The sequence below is a fragment of the Cyprinus carpio genome, chromosome B25 (assembly GCF_018340385.1).
Source record: "Cyprinus carpio isolate SPL01 chromosome B25, ASM1834038v1, whole genome shotgun sequence".
NCBI lineage: Eukaryota > Metazoa > Chordata > Actinopteri > Cypriniformes > Cyprinidae > Cyprinus > Cyprinus carpio.
Window position 1 is genome coordinate 13,329,452 of NC_056621.1, and position 14,890 is coordinate 13,344,341.

The 14,890-nt window shown below is 34.8% G+C and overlaps 1 protein-coding gene across 2 annotated transcripts in view; it reads left to right on the forward strand.

The window, feature by feature from the left end:
- The window catches only part of LOC109087284 (cadherin EGF LAG seven-pass G-type receptor 1-like), a 50,545-nt gene that overhangs the window by 21,008 nt on the left and 14,647 nt on the right, over nucleotides 1-14,890 (forward strand). For both annotated transcript variants that reach the window (XM_042752727.1, XM_042752726.1), the window contains exons 4-12: nucleotides 1,147-1,262; nucleotides 2,284-2,372; nucleotides 6,963-7,120; nucleotides 10,593-10,756; nucleotides 11,033-11,158; nucleotides 13,188-13,354; nucleotides 13,460-13,645; nucleotides 13,930-14,043; nucleotides 14,129-14,303. In XM_042752727.1, the coding sequence (XP_042608661.1) occupies nucleotides 1,147-1,262; nucleotides 2,284-2,372; nucleotides 6,963-7,120; nucleotides 10,593-10,756; nucleotides 11,033-11,158; nucleotides 13,188-13,354; nucleotides 13,460-13,645; nucleotides 13,930-14,043; nucleotides 14,129-14,303 (1,295 nt within the window). The remainder of the gene's footprint in view (nucleotides 1-1,146; nucleotides 1,263-2,283; nucleotides 2,373-6,962; nucleotides 7,121-10,592; nucleotides 10,757-11,032; nucleotides 11,159-13,187; nucleotides 13,355-13,459; nucleotides 13,646-13,929; nucleotides 14,044-14,128; nucleotides 14,304-14,890) is intronic.

The window sequence follows — 14,890 nt, forward strand, 5'->3', positions numbered from 1 at the left end:
ATTACAATAAAAATATCTTAATAATAAATATTACAATAATGTTTTATTCATAGAATAGTATTTCTGTTTTAATAATTGTAATTATATATGTATACTGTATAAGAATAAAGATCTATTAAAATAAAAAGCTCTTATACTAAATAATAAATACAATAATAAATTGTATGAATATAATAATATTTGAAAATAAAGATCTCAATGAATAATCAATAAAATGATTGATTGTATGAATAAAAATAATGCTTTTCTATTTAATATTATTTTAAAATTCAGTTTTTGTTTTTAGGTTTTGATAGTTTTAGTTTAGTTTTTTTATCAATTATTTTTATTTATTTTAAAATTATTTAATTTATTTGATTTTTATATATTTTTATGTCGTGTTTAGTTAATTACATCTAATTCTCATGCAAGTTGTGTCCTGGAAAAATGTCCTGCAAAAAAAGAAATAAAAAATTCTAAAGGTAAACACCTGTTTAACCTTCTCAACGTCTCCTCACTTTCCCATTTTGGCATTTATTAATTATCATGTAACTGATCTAGCAAATTAGAGACTGTTTCATATCAACCACACAAGTTCTTCTCATGGCAAACATGAAAACAGGATGCCGCGTGTGGTGAGGCATCTTTGTTCAAACTTCCTGTGAGTCTGCCCCTTTGCCATGTGCTATCTGACACCTCTCCCTGCAAAAATCCCAGGTGCCTGCACCACAGGGCCAACTGAGATACCAGAGGTTGGCAAACATCAGAGTATCAATTTCCCCTGTCCATTACCTCTAGCTGTGTCTCTTGGCAGGTTTTATCACTTCCTTTTCCTCCACTCCCTATCTTTTTTTATTCTTCTGTCAAGCCTGCATGTTTGTGTTGTGAGTGATCTTAGGACATTCCTGAGCTTTTATTCCTGCTCTTGATCTGTGGATCAGAAATGAATATTCATTCAAACCGAATGTCTGATTAAAATATGATAAATCTGGTGTAAAACAAGATTAAAACTAATTTATGAAACTTTTTTTAAATGGCCTGTGGATCCTAATTTACGCTTTGAATTGAACAAGCTAATTATTATGCATTAAAGTTTGAATTGAACAAGCATATTATGGTCATCATTAAGGTTTTATTTTATTTATTTATTTATTTATTTTTTCATAGGTTTGCTACCAGGGAGAGAAACGCCCTGCTCCTATATAATGGCAGGTTTAATGAAAGGCATGATTTCATTGCGATTGAAATTATTGAAGAGCAAATCCAGCTGACCTTCTCTGCTGGTAAGTAAGACAATTCATTTAAGTTTGATTTTAAAATTTAAAAATATAAAATTTTAAATAATAATTGAAATTTTAAAAACAGTACCCAGTGCTTTTGTTTAATTAAAAAAAAATACATTTTAAAATATTTTTAATGATATTGCAGTCACACATATATATATATATAAATTAATGACAAATGACATATTTTTTAATAAAATTTGTAAAAAAAAAATTTCATTTTGTGTTGTTGTTTTGTCTCATTTAATTTTTTATTTTTTATTTTCGTTTCGTATTGTTTTTGTCTGCTCAAACTGTAAACAACTAAATGGGTTTTACGTAGTCAGATTTCTGAAAAAAGCCACTTTTTTGAGTGTCATATCTCAAACATAAGTGCGTATAGATGTATCCAGAGCTGTGCCAAAGGAAACAGCTGGCCAAAGAGCATTAAAACACACTTCCTCTGTCTACCTGTTCCTTTGTTTTGTCAAACCTCACACATCAACAAGAGTTACTGTCCAGTGAGTGAGCGTGACATACCATGTCCCATCTCTTTAATGGGTCAGAATTGTTTCCAAAGGAAATACGACAGTGGAATTCATCCCTAGAGCGTCTTAGTATAAACAGATGCTTGTTACGTCTTACTACAACACTGAGGGTCACCCGTCCACATGAGCTGAGAATAAAGGCAGTGAAAGGCATTTCCTCCACTGTCCTGGAATGTAAAACATCAAACAACACAGCGATTCTGGTAAATTATGAACCCTCATAGGTCAAAGGTTTGTCCCAGCTTACTAGCCATCACTCAACATAATTGAGTCGGAGAGAGATATAAACAACTAAGATATTTGACTTTGTATGCACTGAGGGAAAGTGCTGCCATGGGAGGTCCGGACACACTGTTATCTCCTGGATAATGATTTACTTATTTTGTCCACTAGACTGGAAAAATGGCACACAAATTAAAATCCTCAAGGTGCTTTTGAGCCAATTAATTAGTTTGGGATTAATTGGTTTCTTCTTTCTTGTTATTTCTTTTTAGGAGAAACTAAAACCACAGTGACTCCATTTGTAGCTGGTGGGGTTAGTGACGGACAATGGCACAGAGTACATCTACATTACTACAACAAGGTAAGTCATTTGTACTGAACACAATAAGAATGGAGGCTGGTTGGAAGGTCAGTGAAGGAAAACCAATGGGGCTCATTCATGAAATCATGAAATTTATTTAATGTTTCATGAATCCATTTTTAAATGCATTATTGACTTGAATATGACAGCAAATTCTGTATGAATAGTTTTACAAACAATTTACACTCATTTGGTCTGTCTGTGCTTCATGAATAAGTGTGTAAAACTGCTTAATTTGGTTTTAAAACTGGTTTTATTTAGGTTATTGAAATATAATTCACATTAGGATATGTTAACAAAATAATTATTTAAGGTAAAATCAGGTAGAATATTAGAAATATTAGAAACGCATGCTAAAATCACCACTCATTTTTTCCCCAGTTAAAGTCCATTATCATTTTATTTGCACAGTCAAATTATTAGTCCTATGCTAGAGAAAGTCAGAGCCTCACAAGTTGCATTTCTTGATGAGATCAGTGTGTCCATATTTCATGAAAGAAGACATGTGATATCAGCGGCATCTCTAGCTGTATCAAAGTTCACAGCATCTTCTAAGAACTGCAGTCAAAAGAAACAGCTTGTATTTCTGCTTCTTTGATCCCGTTCAGTTTTCAGACCCCCATATTTCAGTTGTTGAGATGCAGCATTTATGAAATTTGGTGCATGTGTAATACGTCATGTGTCATGTTTCATGTTTCATGGCCAAAAGCTAGGTGCGTTTATTCTGTTACCCAGGCATCTTATTTCACAGTGTCTAATTTTTAAGAGTATTTTGTAACCCATAGTGTTAGTATTATTCAATACGGTATTAAATTCTTGTTCATCTTGTTTTGAAACAAACAGTTCTTGAGTGTTTTGTTGTTTGTTGTTGCTCAATTGCAAATACCTCACCATACTGTAGTTGCATGAGCAATTAATTCTGCTTGAATACATTAATCTCTCATCAACCCTTCTTATGTTCCTTAGTGACCTTTTAGTAACCTTATTTCCATGCTGCCTAACTTTAAAACAGTATTTGTTCATAAAGAACATAGCTGAGTCTGTCACAGCATTCCTGAATTGAATCATAGTGCAGCTTTAGAAAATCTCACTGAAGTTTCTTGAGAAAGAAACATTTGTCCCTGAGGGATGACAGTCAGCATGCTGTGGGTTTCTATTTTTGAGGGTCCATATTTTCTTTCTGCAACCAGAATGTATCTAATATAATGTAGCATGTAGGTTAGTGAGTGTATTATTGGATTTGAGCACCGTTTATACTTGTAAACATTTATGAAAAATCAGACCCTAAAGCCATCTATTGAGATTCAACACCACTTTTCCCATGCGTATGTCGTGTTTGCTCTATTGTGGCCGTAGCTCCCCCTTAACCCATCACTTAAAGAGTCCAAGTTCAATATAGTCCGATGGGGAACGCAGACAATAGCAGATCCCCTGTTGAGTTAATCCGGGACTACAATAACACGCTCTGAGTTTCTAAAAGCGCCAGATGGCACACGTTTTTTCTGTTGCACTTAAACATAAAAACGCTCCAGCCTATTATTGTAAATCTCCAGAATATGCTTTTTTATTTCATGAAGTTTTGCTCCATCTGGATCCTCATCCATATGGTAAGGTTGTGGTGAAGTACGGAAATCCCTTCTCTCATCTTCTACCAAAATCTATCTCTATTTTGACATTCAAAAAAGATTTAATTGCTAAGCAATTGTGAAATAGTGTCTCAAAAGCTATGTAAATCACTTCTGTTTGACCCCATTGATCTTTTGCTTTCCCCACTGATCTTTGATTTGTGTGTTATTTTGTCAATGGACTCAAATATTTTTGAATACACTTTCAGATATTTACCTTGAGTAATAATAAGCAAACACAATGGGATGCAGCTGTAATGCAGTGATGCTTTGAAGTGTCAGGTCTCCTCATTTTAAAGTGTCCCAGCTAGTGGCGACCTACTGCACATTTTACAAACAATCCTTTCATGATAAAAAACATTGCATTGATTCCCAGTTTGTCGGTGTTTTAAACCTAATAGTTTGTTGAGACTTGACTGTTTTTATGTTTGAAGTCACAGAGGCCTCAATGATGTATGTGTAAAAATAATAATAGTTTTTTAAACCTTATTTCCTTATCTTTAATCTGTCTCTTCTGTTCACCACAACTTCATTTAAGTGATCAAAAATACCTTTAAAATCAATAATATTGTGAAATATTATTACAATTTAAAAAGACTGTTTTCTATTTTAAATTATTATACAATGTAATTTATTCCTGTGATGGCAAAGCTGAATTTTTAGCATCATTACTGCAGTCTTCAGTGTCACATTATCCTTCAGAAATCATTTACATATGCTGATTTGCTTATTTGCTTCTGTTTGGGATAAATTTGACCTTGGCAAATGCATATGGTAAAAAAAAAAAATTATTAAACAAGAAAACTAAATCAACTGGCAACAGTTTATTTCTACACTTTGTAAACCAGTAACAGCATGTGAAAAGTCAATGAATTTATAGTATACATGTGTTGTATTTAAGGGTGATTCAGTTATCATGTACGAAGAGTGATAGCAATATTTGTTTATAGTCAGTTCTCGTAAGATTAAGAAAAATCATTAAAGAACTGTCAAGTATGTTAAGCTATTACTATGTCTTTTGGGTTTCACTGAGTCCAAACAGAACATACATTTTCTGTCTTATAATAATACATTTGGAAAGGGGAAAAAAAACTCATGTGTGGGCCCCAGGATCTAGTAACTATTGTTTTGAAGTTTGAAACAAAAAGGCTGATGAGTTACAAGGTTGGAGGTTAATAGCTGTTGTCAGGATTTGTGTGCATGTGTGTTCCTGAGGGCATTGAGCTTGTCATTGAGTTCATTTTTGTCAGTGGACTCGAGACAAGAGAGACTGTGGGATAATCATGGCGTTACGATGGAAGTGGATCCTTATTAAGAGTGGCAGAGGGTTGAGTTGCAGTGACCTCTTAAAGATCATCAGCACTCTGATCCTGAATCAGTTTTCTTTTCATAAAATTTTCCTTTACAGATTGTTGTGCACCTGATGAAAATTGTAATAGAGACGTACAACCACTTTAATAGCAGTAGAAACTTGATATCTGGATGGTATTCGGTCTGTCAAAAGGCATCTCAAAACATTTTTTTCACCTGGTTTTCACACCATTTTTAAAGTTATATGACTGATGTTGACAGAACAGTTGGCTTCAGGCCTTGACCAGTTGGATTTCTTCCACGACACGTGCGTCAGTGTGTAGGAATGCTCCCATTCATGGCTTTCCTTGTTGACCAGTTTAGCAGTCTACTCACATTCCCTTATTCATCTCTGCTGTCTGACAGAAACTGAGAGGAATATTAAAACTGCCATCTAATTTATGAATTTGTGAAATTTTAGTAAAAAGTCAGTAAAGGAGAAAAGAAACAGTCAGAGCACCCTCATAGTTTCAATATATAAAATTAAATTTTAAATGTTTTAGTTACTTTATTATTGTTGATTGTTGATATGTAAAGTTGAATAGAAGTATTAACATTTATTTATTATTTACATATTTTAAGTATCCCTTTTGCTTTATTGACAGCAGCACTAAAAATAATAACAATAATAATAATAATAATAATAATTATTATTATGCAAAGTTTATAAATTAACATTAATTTATTATTTAATTATCTATTTGATTTATAGACAGCAACACTCAATAATAATAATAATAATAATAATAAATTATTGTTGCTATTATTATTATTATGTAATAATTTGACAAACACTTTATAAATATTATTCTGCTTTCACTCTCTACACAGATAATTCTGTTCTGTTGACATCTGAATCTGAATAGTGACTGCAGTGGTGTCTTTAGGAACGAGTGATGTTCATATCATACCAAACTGTCACTTGGACATTTTTTAACACCACAGGGCAGACATCAAAGAGCAACTCAGCACATCATACACACCACAAAATCAATTTTAATGAGCTGAGAAAATTTGAAAACCTCTTGCGTGGGGGAAGGGTGTTGCCAGATGATAATACAAATTTTGGCTGTGTTGTGGAAACTGTTTGGGTCTCTGGGGAGGTTTTACATGAAATGATGAGCTCTCTTTGTCTGGTATCTCCTCTGTGCCAGCATCTCTGTGGCATAATCCAATTAGATGAGTTTAGAAAGCTACAGAATGTCACCGAGTGGTAAACAGTCAACTCATGCTGTGTGTTAAAGATTACAGACAAACAAGACCTATTATCTCCAAACTCACAAAAGGTGTGAATGGAAATGCTGTTCAAATACACAAACTTTGGAACTCTTAGCCAGGATTTAAGAAGATTTAAAACAAAGGTTTAATGGTGACATACTGTATGTGTGATCTTCATTACATTACTTAAGGATTTAAAAAAAAAAAAAAACATATCAATATAAAAATAAAAATAATGATACTCTGAATAACATTTTTTATACTAGACCTACTATAAAATATTTATTTTACTTTTTTTCTGTCAGATAAAAAAAAGTTTCTATTACCATAACATTTTAGCAGCAGTGAAAATCATTGAATCAAAGTTGTTTATCATTTCCACTTGTTTCAATTCAAGCCCAATATAGGGCGTCTTGGCATCCCTCATGGCCCCTCTGAGGAAAAGGTTGCTGTGGTTGCCGTCGATGAGTGTGATGTGGCCATGGCTCTGCGTTTCGGGGGACAGATTGGGAATTACAGCTGTGCAGCCCGTGGCACCCAAACAGGCCAAAAGAAGTAAGTGTTTTCCTACAGTCAACATAAAATTGCTTTTACAATCTATTTTACTTCTGTAGTGGTTTATATTTAAAGGGATAGTTTGTTCAAAAATGGAAATTCTGTCTTTAATTAGTCACCATCATGTCCTTCAAAAACCATAAGACCTCTGTTCATCTTCAGAACATAAATTAAAAATTTTTGATGAAATACGAGAGCTTTCTGACCCTCCCATAGACAGCAATGCAATTGACACGTTCAAGACCCAAAAAGTTAGTAAGGACATCATAAAAATAGTCCATGTGACATCAGTGGTTAAAACCTTAATTTTATGAAGCTAAGAGAATACTTTTTTTGTGCACAAAGACAACAAAAATAAAAACTTCATTCAAAAACTCTTCTCTTCTCTTTTTTTATGAAGGTATAAAAATAACAACCGACTTTATTCTACAATTCTTCTCTAATTAATGATTTTGGTGAACTAATTCATTTTTGTCTAATTTATTTTTGGGTGAACTATCCCTTTAAAAGTGAAACAGTATATTCAACATTTAGAAAATATATATTGTTGATAAAAATATATTATTTATGATAATAATAATAATACCAATTGTTTATTTATTTGTTTTATCAAATAACTAAAAAATAAAAATAAAGACTGTATTTTCCTAAAATCAGCATGAAACATTTTTTTACAACTTTTACTTGTATAGTATGTAATACGTAAAAGTGAAAAATGATATTTAACAAGAAATAAAAAATATTATAATATAAATTAAAACCATTATTATTGATAATAATAAAAAACATTTATTTATTTACTTAATTGCTTATTTTTTTCGTGTTGAATATCCTATTTGTCAAATGAATGAATATTATTCTTATGATGATTTTTATGATTACTGTATTAATAATATTAATAGATTTTATTATCAGTAATAAGTGGCCTTTACAGTGGCCAAGTATGTTGTCCCATACTCTGAATTTGTACTCTGCATTTAACCCATTAAACCCCCCATTTATTGAAGATATGAAATTTCATGTCGACTAGATTGCCAAACTTTTGACATAGAATGTTTGGTTGGGACAGTACCTACAGTGTCGTTACATGCTATTTTGGTAAAATGGGTTGCAAAACACTGATTTTGATTAAGGAAGTAAATAGTCTCATTTGTGATTTCATGTTGGCTTAAGATGTTTGTTGTGATCCCTGCTTAACAAGTTGTACTATTTGTTTCTTTCTTCTCACACTCTCTCTGTCTCCCACATTCATTCATGTTTCCACCGTCTAAAGTCCTCAGGGCATGATATTGTTCACTGAAAGGGAGAGTGTGACAGGACGGGGAACTTGAGCGCACACGAAGGCACGCTAACTACCGTCAGGTGTTGAATAGCTGATCATTACAGCAGTTAACACAGCATTCTGCTACTCCCCTTACACTCAGTTCCATCTTTTTTTCCTAATCTCCTCCAATCTGCACTCTGTCACATGTCAAACCAGTTTTATGGGCTTTACAATGGAACCACACTCCGGCTTATCTGCAGCTGGGATTTGTCATTGTAGGCTAATTGTCTGTGTGTGTGGAGAACAGAGCGGTATGAGATGGTGGAGCTCTATCTCAGATAAGTGGAGATATGGTCTGTAAAGCCTCTCAAATGCAACTGCTGGGGTCAGACCATATGCTCGCAGTAAGTGCTGACCCATAAACTCACAAATCTACATGGATCTATGGATCAAGATATGAATTGTAGATTAAATGCTCTGTGGTCCACTACAATGTGAAGCCCAGATGCTGAAATACAAAATCACATCATATCTGGCTACAATAATGCAGAAATAACAAAAAGATGTTCTAGATAAAACTTAAATAAACACACTCCTTTTAATAGCTCTGCATATTTTATTTTCTAATGGCTCTCTCTTTTTTTCAAGACCCTTGAAATATAATAATCTGACTGCCTTTCTATGCATAATAGATATGATGGATATGATCATTCCTGCCAGATGTTGCTGGATAAAAAAAAAAAATATTTTAAAAGAAATTTGGCTATGAAGAGCATTAACTGCATTTTGCTTCTGTCAAATAATGCAAAAACCTGGAACCTTTTTTATTCTTTTATTGAAAGACAGACAGCATAAAAATGTGTTATATATATTTATGTATTTATTTCTTTATTTATTTCTTAAACAATTTTGACTCGTGGTACCCAAACAAGCCAAAAGAAGTGAATGCCAAAAGCCAAAAGAAGAAATGTTTTCTTAAAGTCAACATGAAACAGTTTTACTTGAATAATGTAGAAAATGTTAACATTATTTATGATGATAGTTTTTATCTTGTTGAATATAATTCTATATTGTAGTATTATTGATACTGTGGACACGAGCCAACGACAGACACAGTGGGCGTGGCGTCAGGGCCTCGGAGAGGTTTTTATTTAACAGAAAAAAAACCAAAACAAGGGGAAATAAAGTGTCCAAAAGGGGAACAGTGTCCAAAACAACAGGGAATCTGGTGTCCTCGTCGTGCTGCGGGGTTCGTGAGTGTCTGGCAGTGTTCATGGAGGAAGGGTCCAGGTAAGGGGCGGAGTCCGGCGGCCCGCACGCGCTCCCCTCTTCGGTACGGGGCGCGAGGGGCGGCGGCTTCTTCTAGCGGCTTCATCCTCCTCGCTGGCCAGCGGCGCTTGAGGGGATGGACGGCCCGGGCATCCTGGCCCGACGGCGTTGTAGACGGGTGCGGTTCTCGACCGGACCGCGGGTCCGGCAGCTATGGTGGCGCGGGAGTCCCCTCAACGCACCCTTCCTGGACCCACACGAGGACACCAGTGTGCATGCACAGGGAAGGAGACCGGTCTCCCGAGGAGAGGCGCGTTGGGCTTTTAAACAGCGGCGGTGATGAGGCTCCATTTCCTTCAGGTGTGCCCCATCACACGCCGCCAGCCCTGACTCGTCCAGCGCCCCTCCTCTCTCCCACCCCCACTCCTATCGGGAGCCTGTGTAGTATTATTGATACTAATAATATTTACTAAAGCCATACTATAAATATAGTATACTATACAAACAAAAACACACACACATACTAATAATATTTACTAAAGCCATACTATAAATATAGTATACTATACATATACAAACAAACACACACACACATATAGAGAGAGAGAGATTTTTTTAATTCACTAAAAAATGCAAGTTTTGTCATCATCTTGGCCTTTATTTTTTTCCAAACTAGTATGTTCTTTGTCTTTGTTAAAACAAAAAAGGAGATGAATGAGGGGTGAGAGAATGGGGATTTTGTGTTCTCTTTTAAAAGGACAAAATACATACAATAAAAGAGCAACACATTGTCGTCTATTTTCTGACCAATGGGCCTCAAGGTCTGATTATTTCAGTTTTGCACGCACATGAACCTTATGAATGTCTTAAGCCATTAAAACTGGAGAATGTTTGGGACTGTTTGTGGCTTCAGGGATCTTTCTGTGTATATGTTTGCAGGTCTTTGGATCTAACAGGACCTCTGCTCCTGGGTGGCGTCCCAAACCTCCCTGAGGATTTTCCTGTACAGAACCAAGACTTTGTTGGCTGCATTAGGAACCTGACAATTGACAGCAAGCCCATAGACATGGCCAGTTTTATTTCCAACAATGGCACCTTAGCAGGTTAGAAACTGTAGGGTTCACATCATGACAAATCTTCCTTGATTGACTTCATTTTGAAGTACTATAAAAACAAACTCTAATTTTTAAAACTCATATCTTCCTTCTCAACCTCCCCAAAAAATCAAAAAAACAAAAAAAAAAAAGAAAAAATTACCCATATGAAATTATAAAATTAGAATATTTTACAGCACTGTTTTTTTTTTTTTTTTGTAACTCTCCATTAAGATGTCAAACTCCAACCCTAATATTTTAAGTGTGCTATCCCTTTCTATTCAGGTTGTGCAGCAAAACATGACTTTTGTAGCCAGGTTGTTTGTCAGAATGGAGGTGTATGTGTGAATAGATGGAACACCCACACCTGTAACTGCCCATTAGGCTATGGAGGAAAGAACTGTGAACATGGTAAGATAATCCTCTCTTTCTACTCTATTCTGTAAATCATTCTTCCTTTGACTTGATTTTGCTTAATGGACACAAACACATAGACACGCCTCCCATCTTTTGCCCGGATTTGCCCTTGGCCTCCACGAAATACCAGTGTGTACACAAATCCAATGACTCATACTCAGTATCATCTATCTGTCTGTCTATCTATCTTTTGTTCTGTCATTCTATCGTTCTATTGTTTTATCATTCTATCCATCTACAGGAAATGACAGGTTATATGTCACAATCTTTTTCCACTCTAAACCTGTTTGAGTAAGTGCATTATAATCACAAAGAGTATCTTTTAACAGTAAGTTAAGATTTAAGAGCGCGAATGGGATTGCAACTGGCTTAACATTTTCAGTGAGCTTAGTTTGACCTAATTTCCTGTAGGGAAACCCGGTTGAACCCACATTTTCTAATTAATTTTGCTTATCAATTGGATGGGGAATCATGCCATGTTATGAGACTTCAAAAGAACATAAAAGTCATAATACTGCCAATGCAAGTAGATCTAAATCCCTCATGTTTCCCCCGAAACTAAATTAATTTCTTCAGTGAAATACAAAAGCAGAAGTTTTGAAGAGCATTTAGGCTGCTCTTTAACATACATCTACAGCATACTGAGATCATGGACTCCAAAAAGAACGGTCTTACTCTCTGCCAAAGGTCTAAAATCTTAACTGAGGAAAACTAAAGAGAAGGCCCACCTGGGGGGTGGGGGGGCTATATACTAATAGACATGATTAACCGGTAGAAATTTGTCAACCGATAAAGATGTTAGACTATTGTCTCTATTGCAGTTACACACGCACATGATGGTGCTGTGGTCATGAAAACTTACCGTTTGCATGCGTTTTAAGCATTGCAGTTTAAAAACAAGTGATTTTAAGCCATTGAAAAGCAATTAGCATAGAAAGAGAATTTATGTTGCTATATGCGTGTGCTGCATTTCTGAGTGCTGTCAAAGGGGCGCACGCTCGCAAAGACGGTGCTTATAGAGTGCGGGAGTATTGAATGGAGTTATTTTTGCCGCTTTGTAGGCCTATACACTGTTATGTGTCAAATGTCTTTTCAAGTATCCTGTAAACTGTAAACACAGTCATTTAGGTCTTAAGTGAAAACAAACAGCTGAAAAAGAAAACGTGTAACAGTATATTTGATCGGGGCAGCTCTTAAAGTGACAGCAGTCTAATATTCCTGCTGTCTGTCATTCATGTTAAACAAACAACAAAAGAGAGAAAATCTCTCACTGTTCTTGACTAAATCACTTTTGTAACTTTGATAAGAAGAAATATATGTTTAATTTACAAATTGAAGAATATACAGACTTTTATTAATTTGATTACTTTATGCAGTGTATGTAGCATTTTTATTTATTTGTTCTACTGTAGATTTTTTATTTTTTTATATTGCTTGTCATTTGTTTCTTATTCTTGTTTAATCGCTGACTGTTTACTTGTCCTCAGTTTTAAATTTTGGCTAGTATTGTTTTTTTTTTTTTTTTGTGATATCGACTCAAGATGTGACAAGAATTATGACATTTCTATGATATCAAAAATTTTGATCATGAAGACAATATTTAAAGCAAAAATAACTACATTGTGATATATATCGATACCATGAAATAAAATCACTCATATGGTGAAAAAAGATTTTGGTCATATTGCCCACGCCTAGGCCCAACTATGAATTTCACCGCTATCACTGTCACACTCCCAGAGCTGGGTCTAAGATATACTACTGTTATTTCCATAAGTTCAGCCCTCGTATATGTAGAGTACGTAAAATATTTGCCCTAAAGACAGTGCTGTGGAAGAACATTTCACATTCCTGATTAAGAAATCTCCTGGTTGACTGGGAAACATTCCTCTGTGTGTGAATAATAGTGATTATTTGTGCCTCAGGACAGTAGGGGATGCCAAAGCATCAAGTGGCATTTATTTAATTTAAGAGACTAAAGTCTGGATGTCATCTAAATTGTCTGATGCTCGTCTTTCTGCAGTTATGCCTGCTCCCCTGCATTTCGATGGCCACGCATTGGTGTCATGGAGCGAGACTGACATCACTATTGCCATTCCCTGGTACATGGGTCTTATGTTTCGCACCCGAAAAAGCACAGGCGTTCTACTGCAGGCCAGTGCTGGAGATTTTTCCAAGATTAGTCTTATGGTGAGTCTTGTTTCAGTAATCTGTTTTCTATGATAGGCCTGCTTTAATGAAACAGATAAATGAGACTTGTATTAGTTTTCTCAGCCTCTTATTTTGTATTTCCAGGTGAACAACAGACACCTTCGGTTCCAGGTGTTTCTGGGGGTCCGACGAGTGGCGCTCTTAGATTTTCCTCAGGTATGCGTGGATAACGGTGAATGGCACCATGTGCTCGTAGAGCTCAAGAGTGGAAAAGATGGCAAAGACATCAAATATATGGCTCTCGTGTCTTTGGACTATGGCATGTTTCAGGTATATGACTTCAGTATTTATATACAGTATATAACATTTCTAAATTAACTAAAACTGAAACAATAATGACAAAATCACACAACAAAATAACAAAAACTTTAACAAAAATTAAAATGAAAAAGCAAGATACAAATTTACTTACAATTTACTATAGACTTATTATAGCTACTGAAGCTTTTTTATATACTCTAAATACACACAATTCTGTGATATTTTCACACTTTTTTATTTCACACTCATATTTATGATATTGTTTTGATTTATTATATTGTTTTGTTATTTAGAGGACAGTGGAGATCGGTAATGAGCTGCCTGGGCTTAAACTGAGGAACTTGTTTATCGGTGGACTGCTTAAGAAAGACGGCACTGTGCAGGCTGGATTTACTGGCTGCATGCAGGTATACTCACATAAACACACATTTACATTGTTTAAAGGTGTGTATTGTCTTATTCACATGGGTACGTCATGTGGTCATCTCACAGGGTGTGCGAATGGGTGAGACCTCCACCAACACTGCCAACATCAACATACGGCATGCGACGCAAATCCGTGTGAAAGACGGATGTAACGTACCCGATGTGTGTCAGTCCAACCTGTGTCCATCTCACAGCCGCTGCGCAGACAACTGGGCATCCCACACATGTATCTGCGAGCCAGGTAACACCAATAGTGCTACAGAACAAAAACTTTAAGAGTATTTATATAGTGGGATGCAAAAGCTTAAGACCACTTTTAAATTGAAATGACATGTACTTTAAAGCAAAAGTACACTTATAATTTCACATTTTTTACTCAATAAAATTAAATTTTGCAATAAAAAACAATAGTCTCACTTTTCACTTTATCCAGTCTTCAGTGTCACATGATCCTTCAGAAATCATTCTAATATGCTTATTTGCTGCTCATGAAACATTATTATTACCATGTGTTGAAAACAGCCTTTTTTTTTAAGAATTGCGATTCTAAGATGAATAACAAATCAGAACAGAAACAGAATTTTTTTTGTAACATTATAAATGCCTTTACTGTCACTTTTGATCAATTTAATGCATCATTGCTGAATAAATATATTAATTTCTTTCAAAAATTCTTTAAAACAATATTTTTTGCATATATTATACATTAATTTCAAGTTCATTTTCCTAATAAAAAAAGAAAATTTTCTTTTCTTTCTTTATTTCCATTTTTAATTTCTACTTTTCACTCAGTAAAATAAAAAATAAATAAATGAATACATAAAAAAT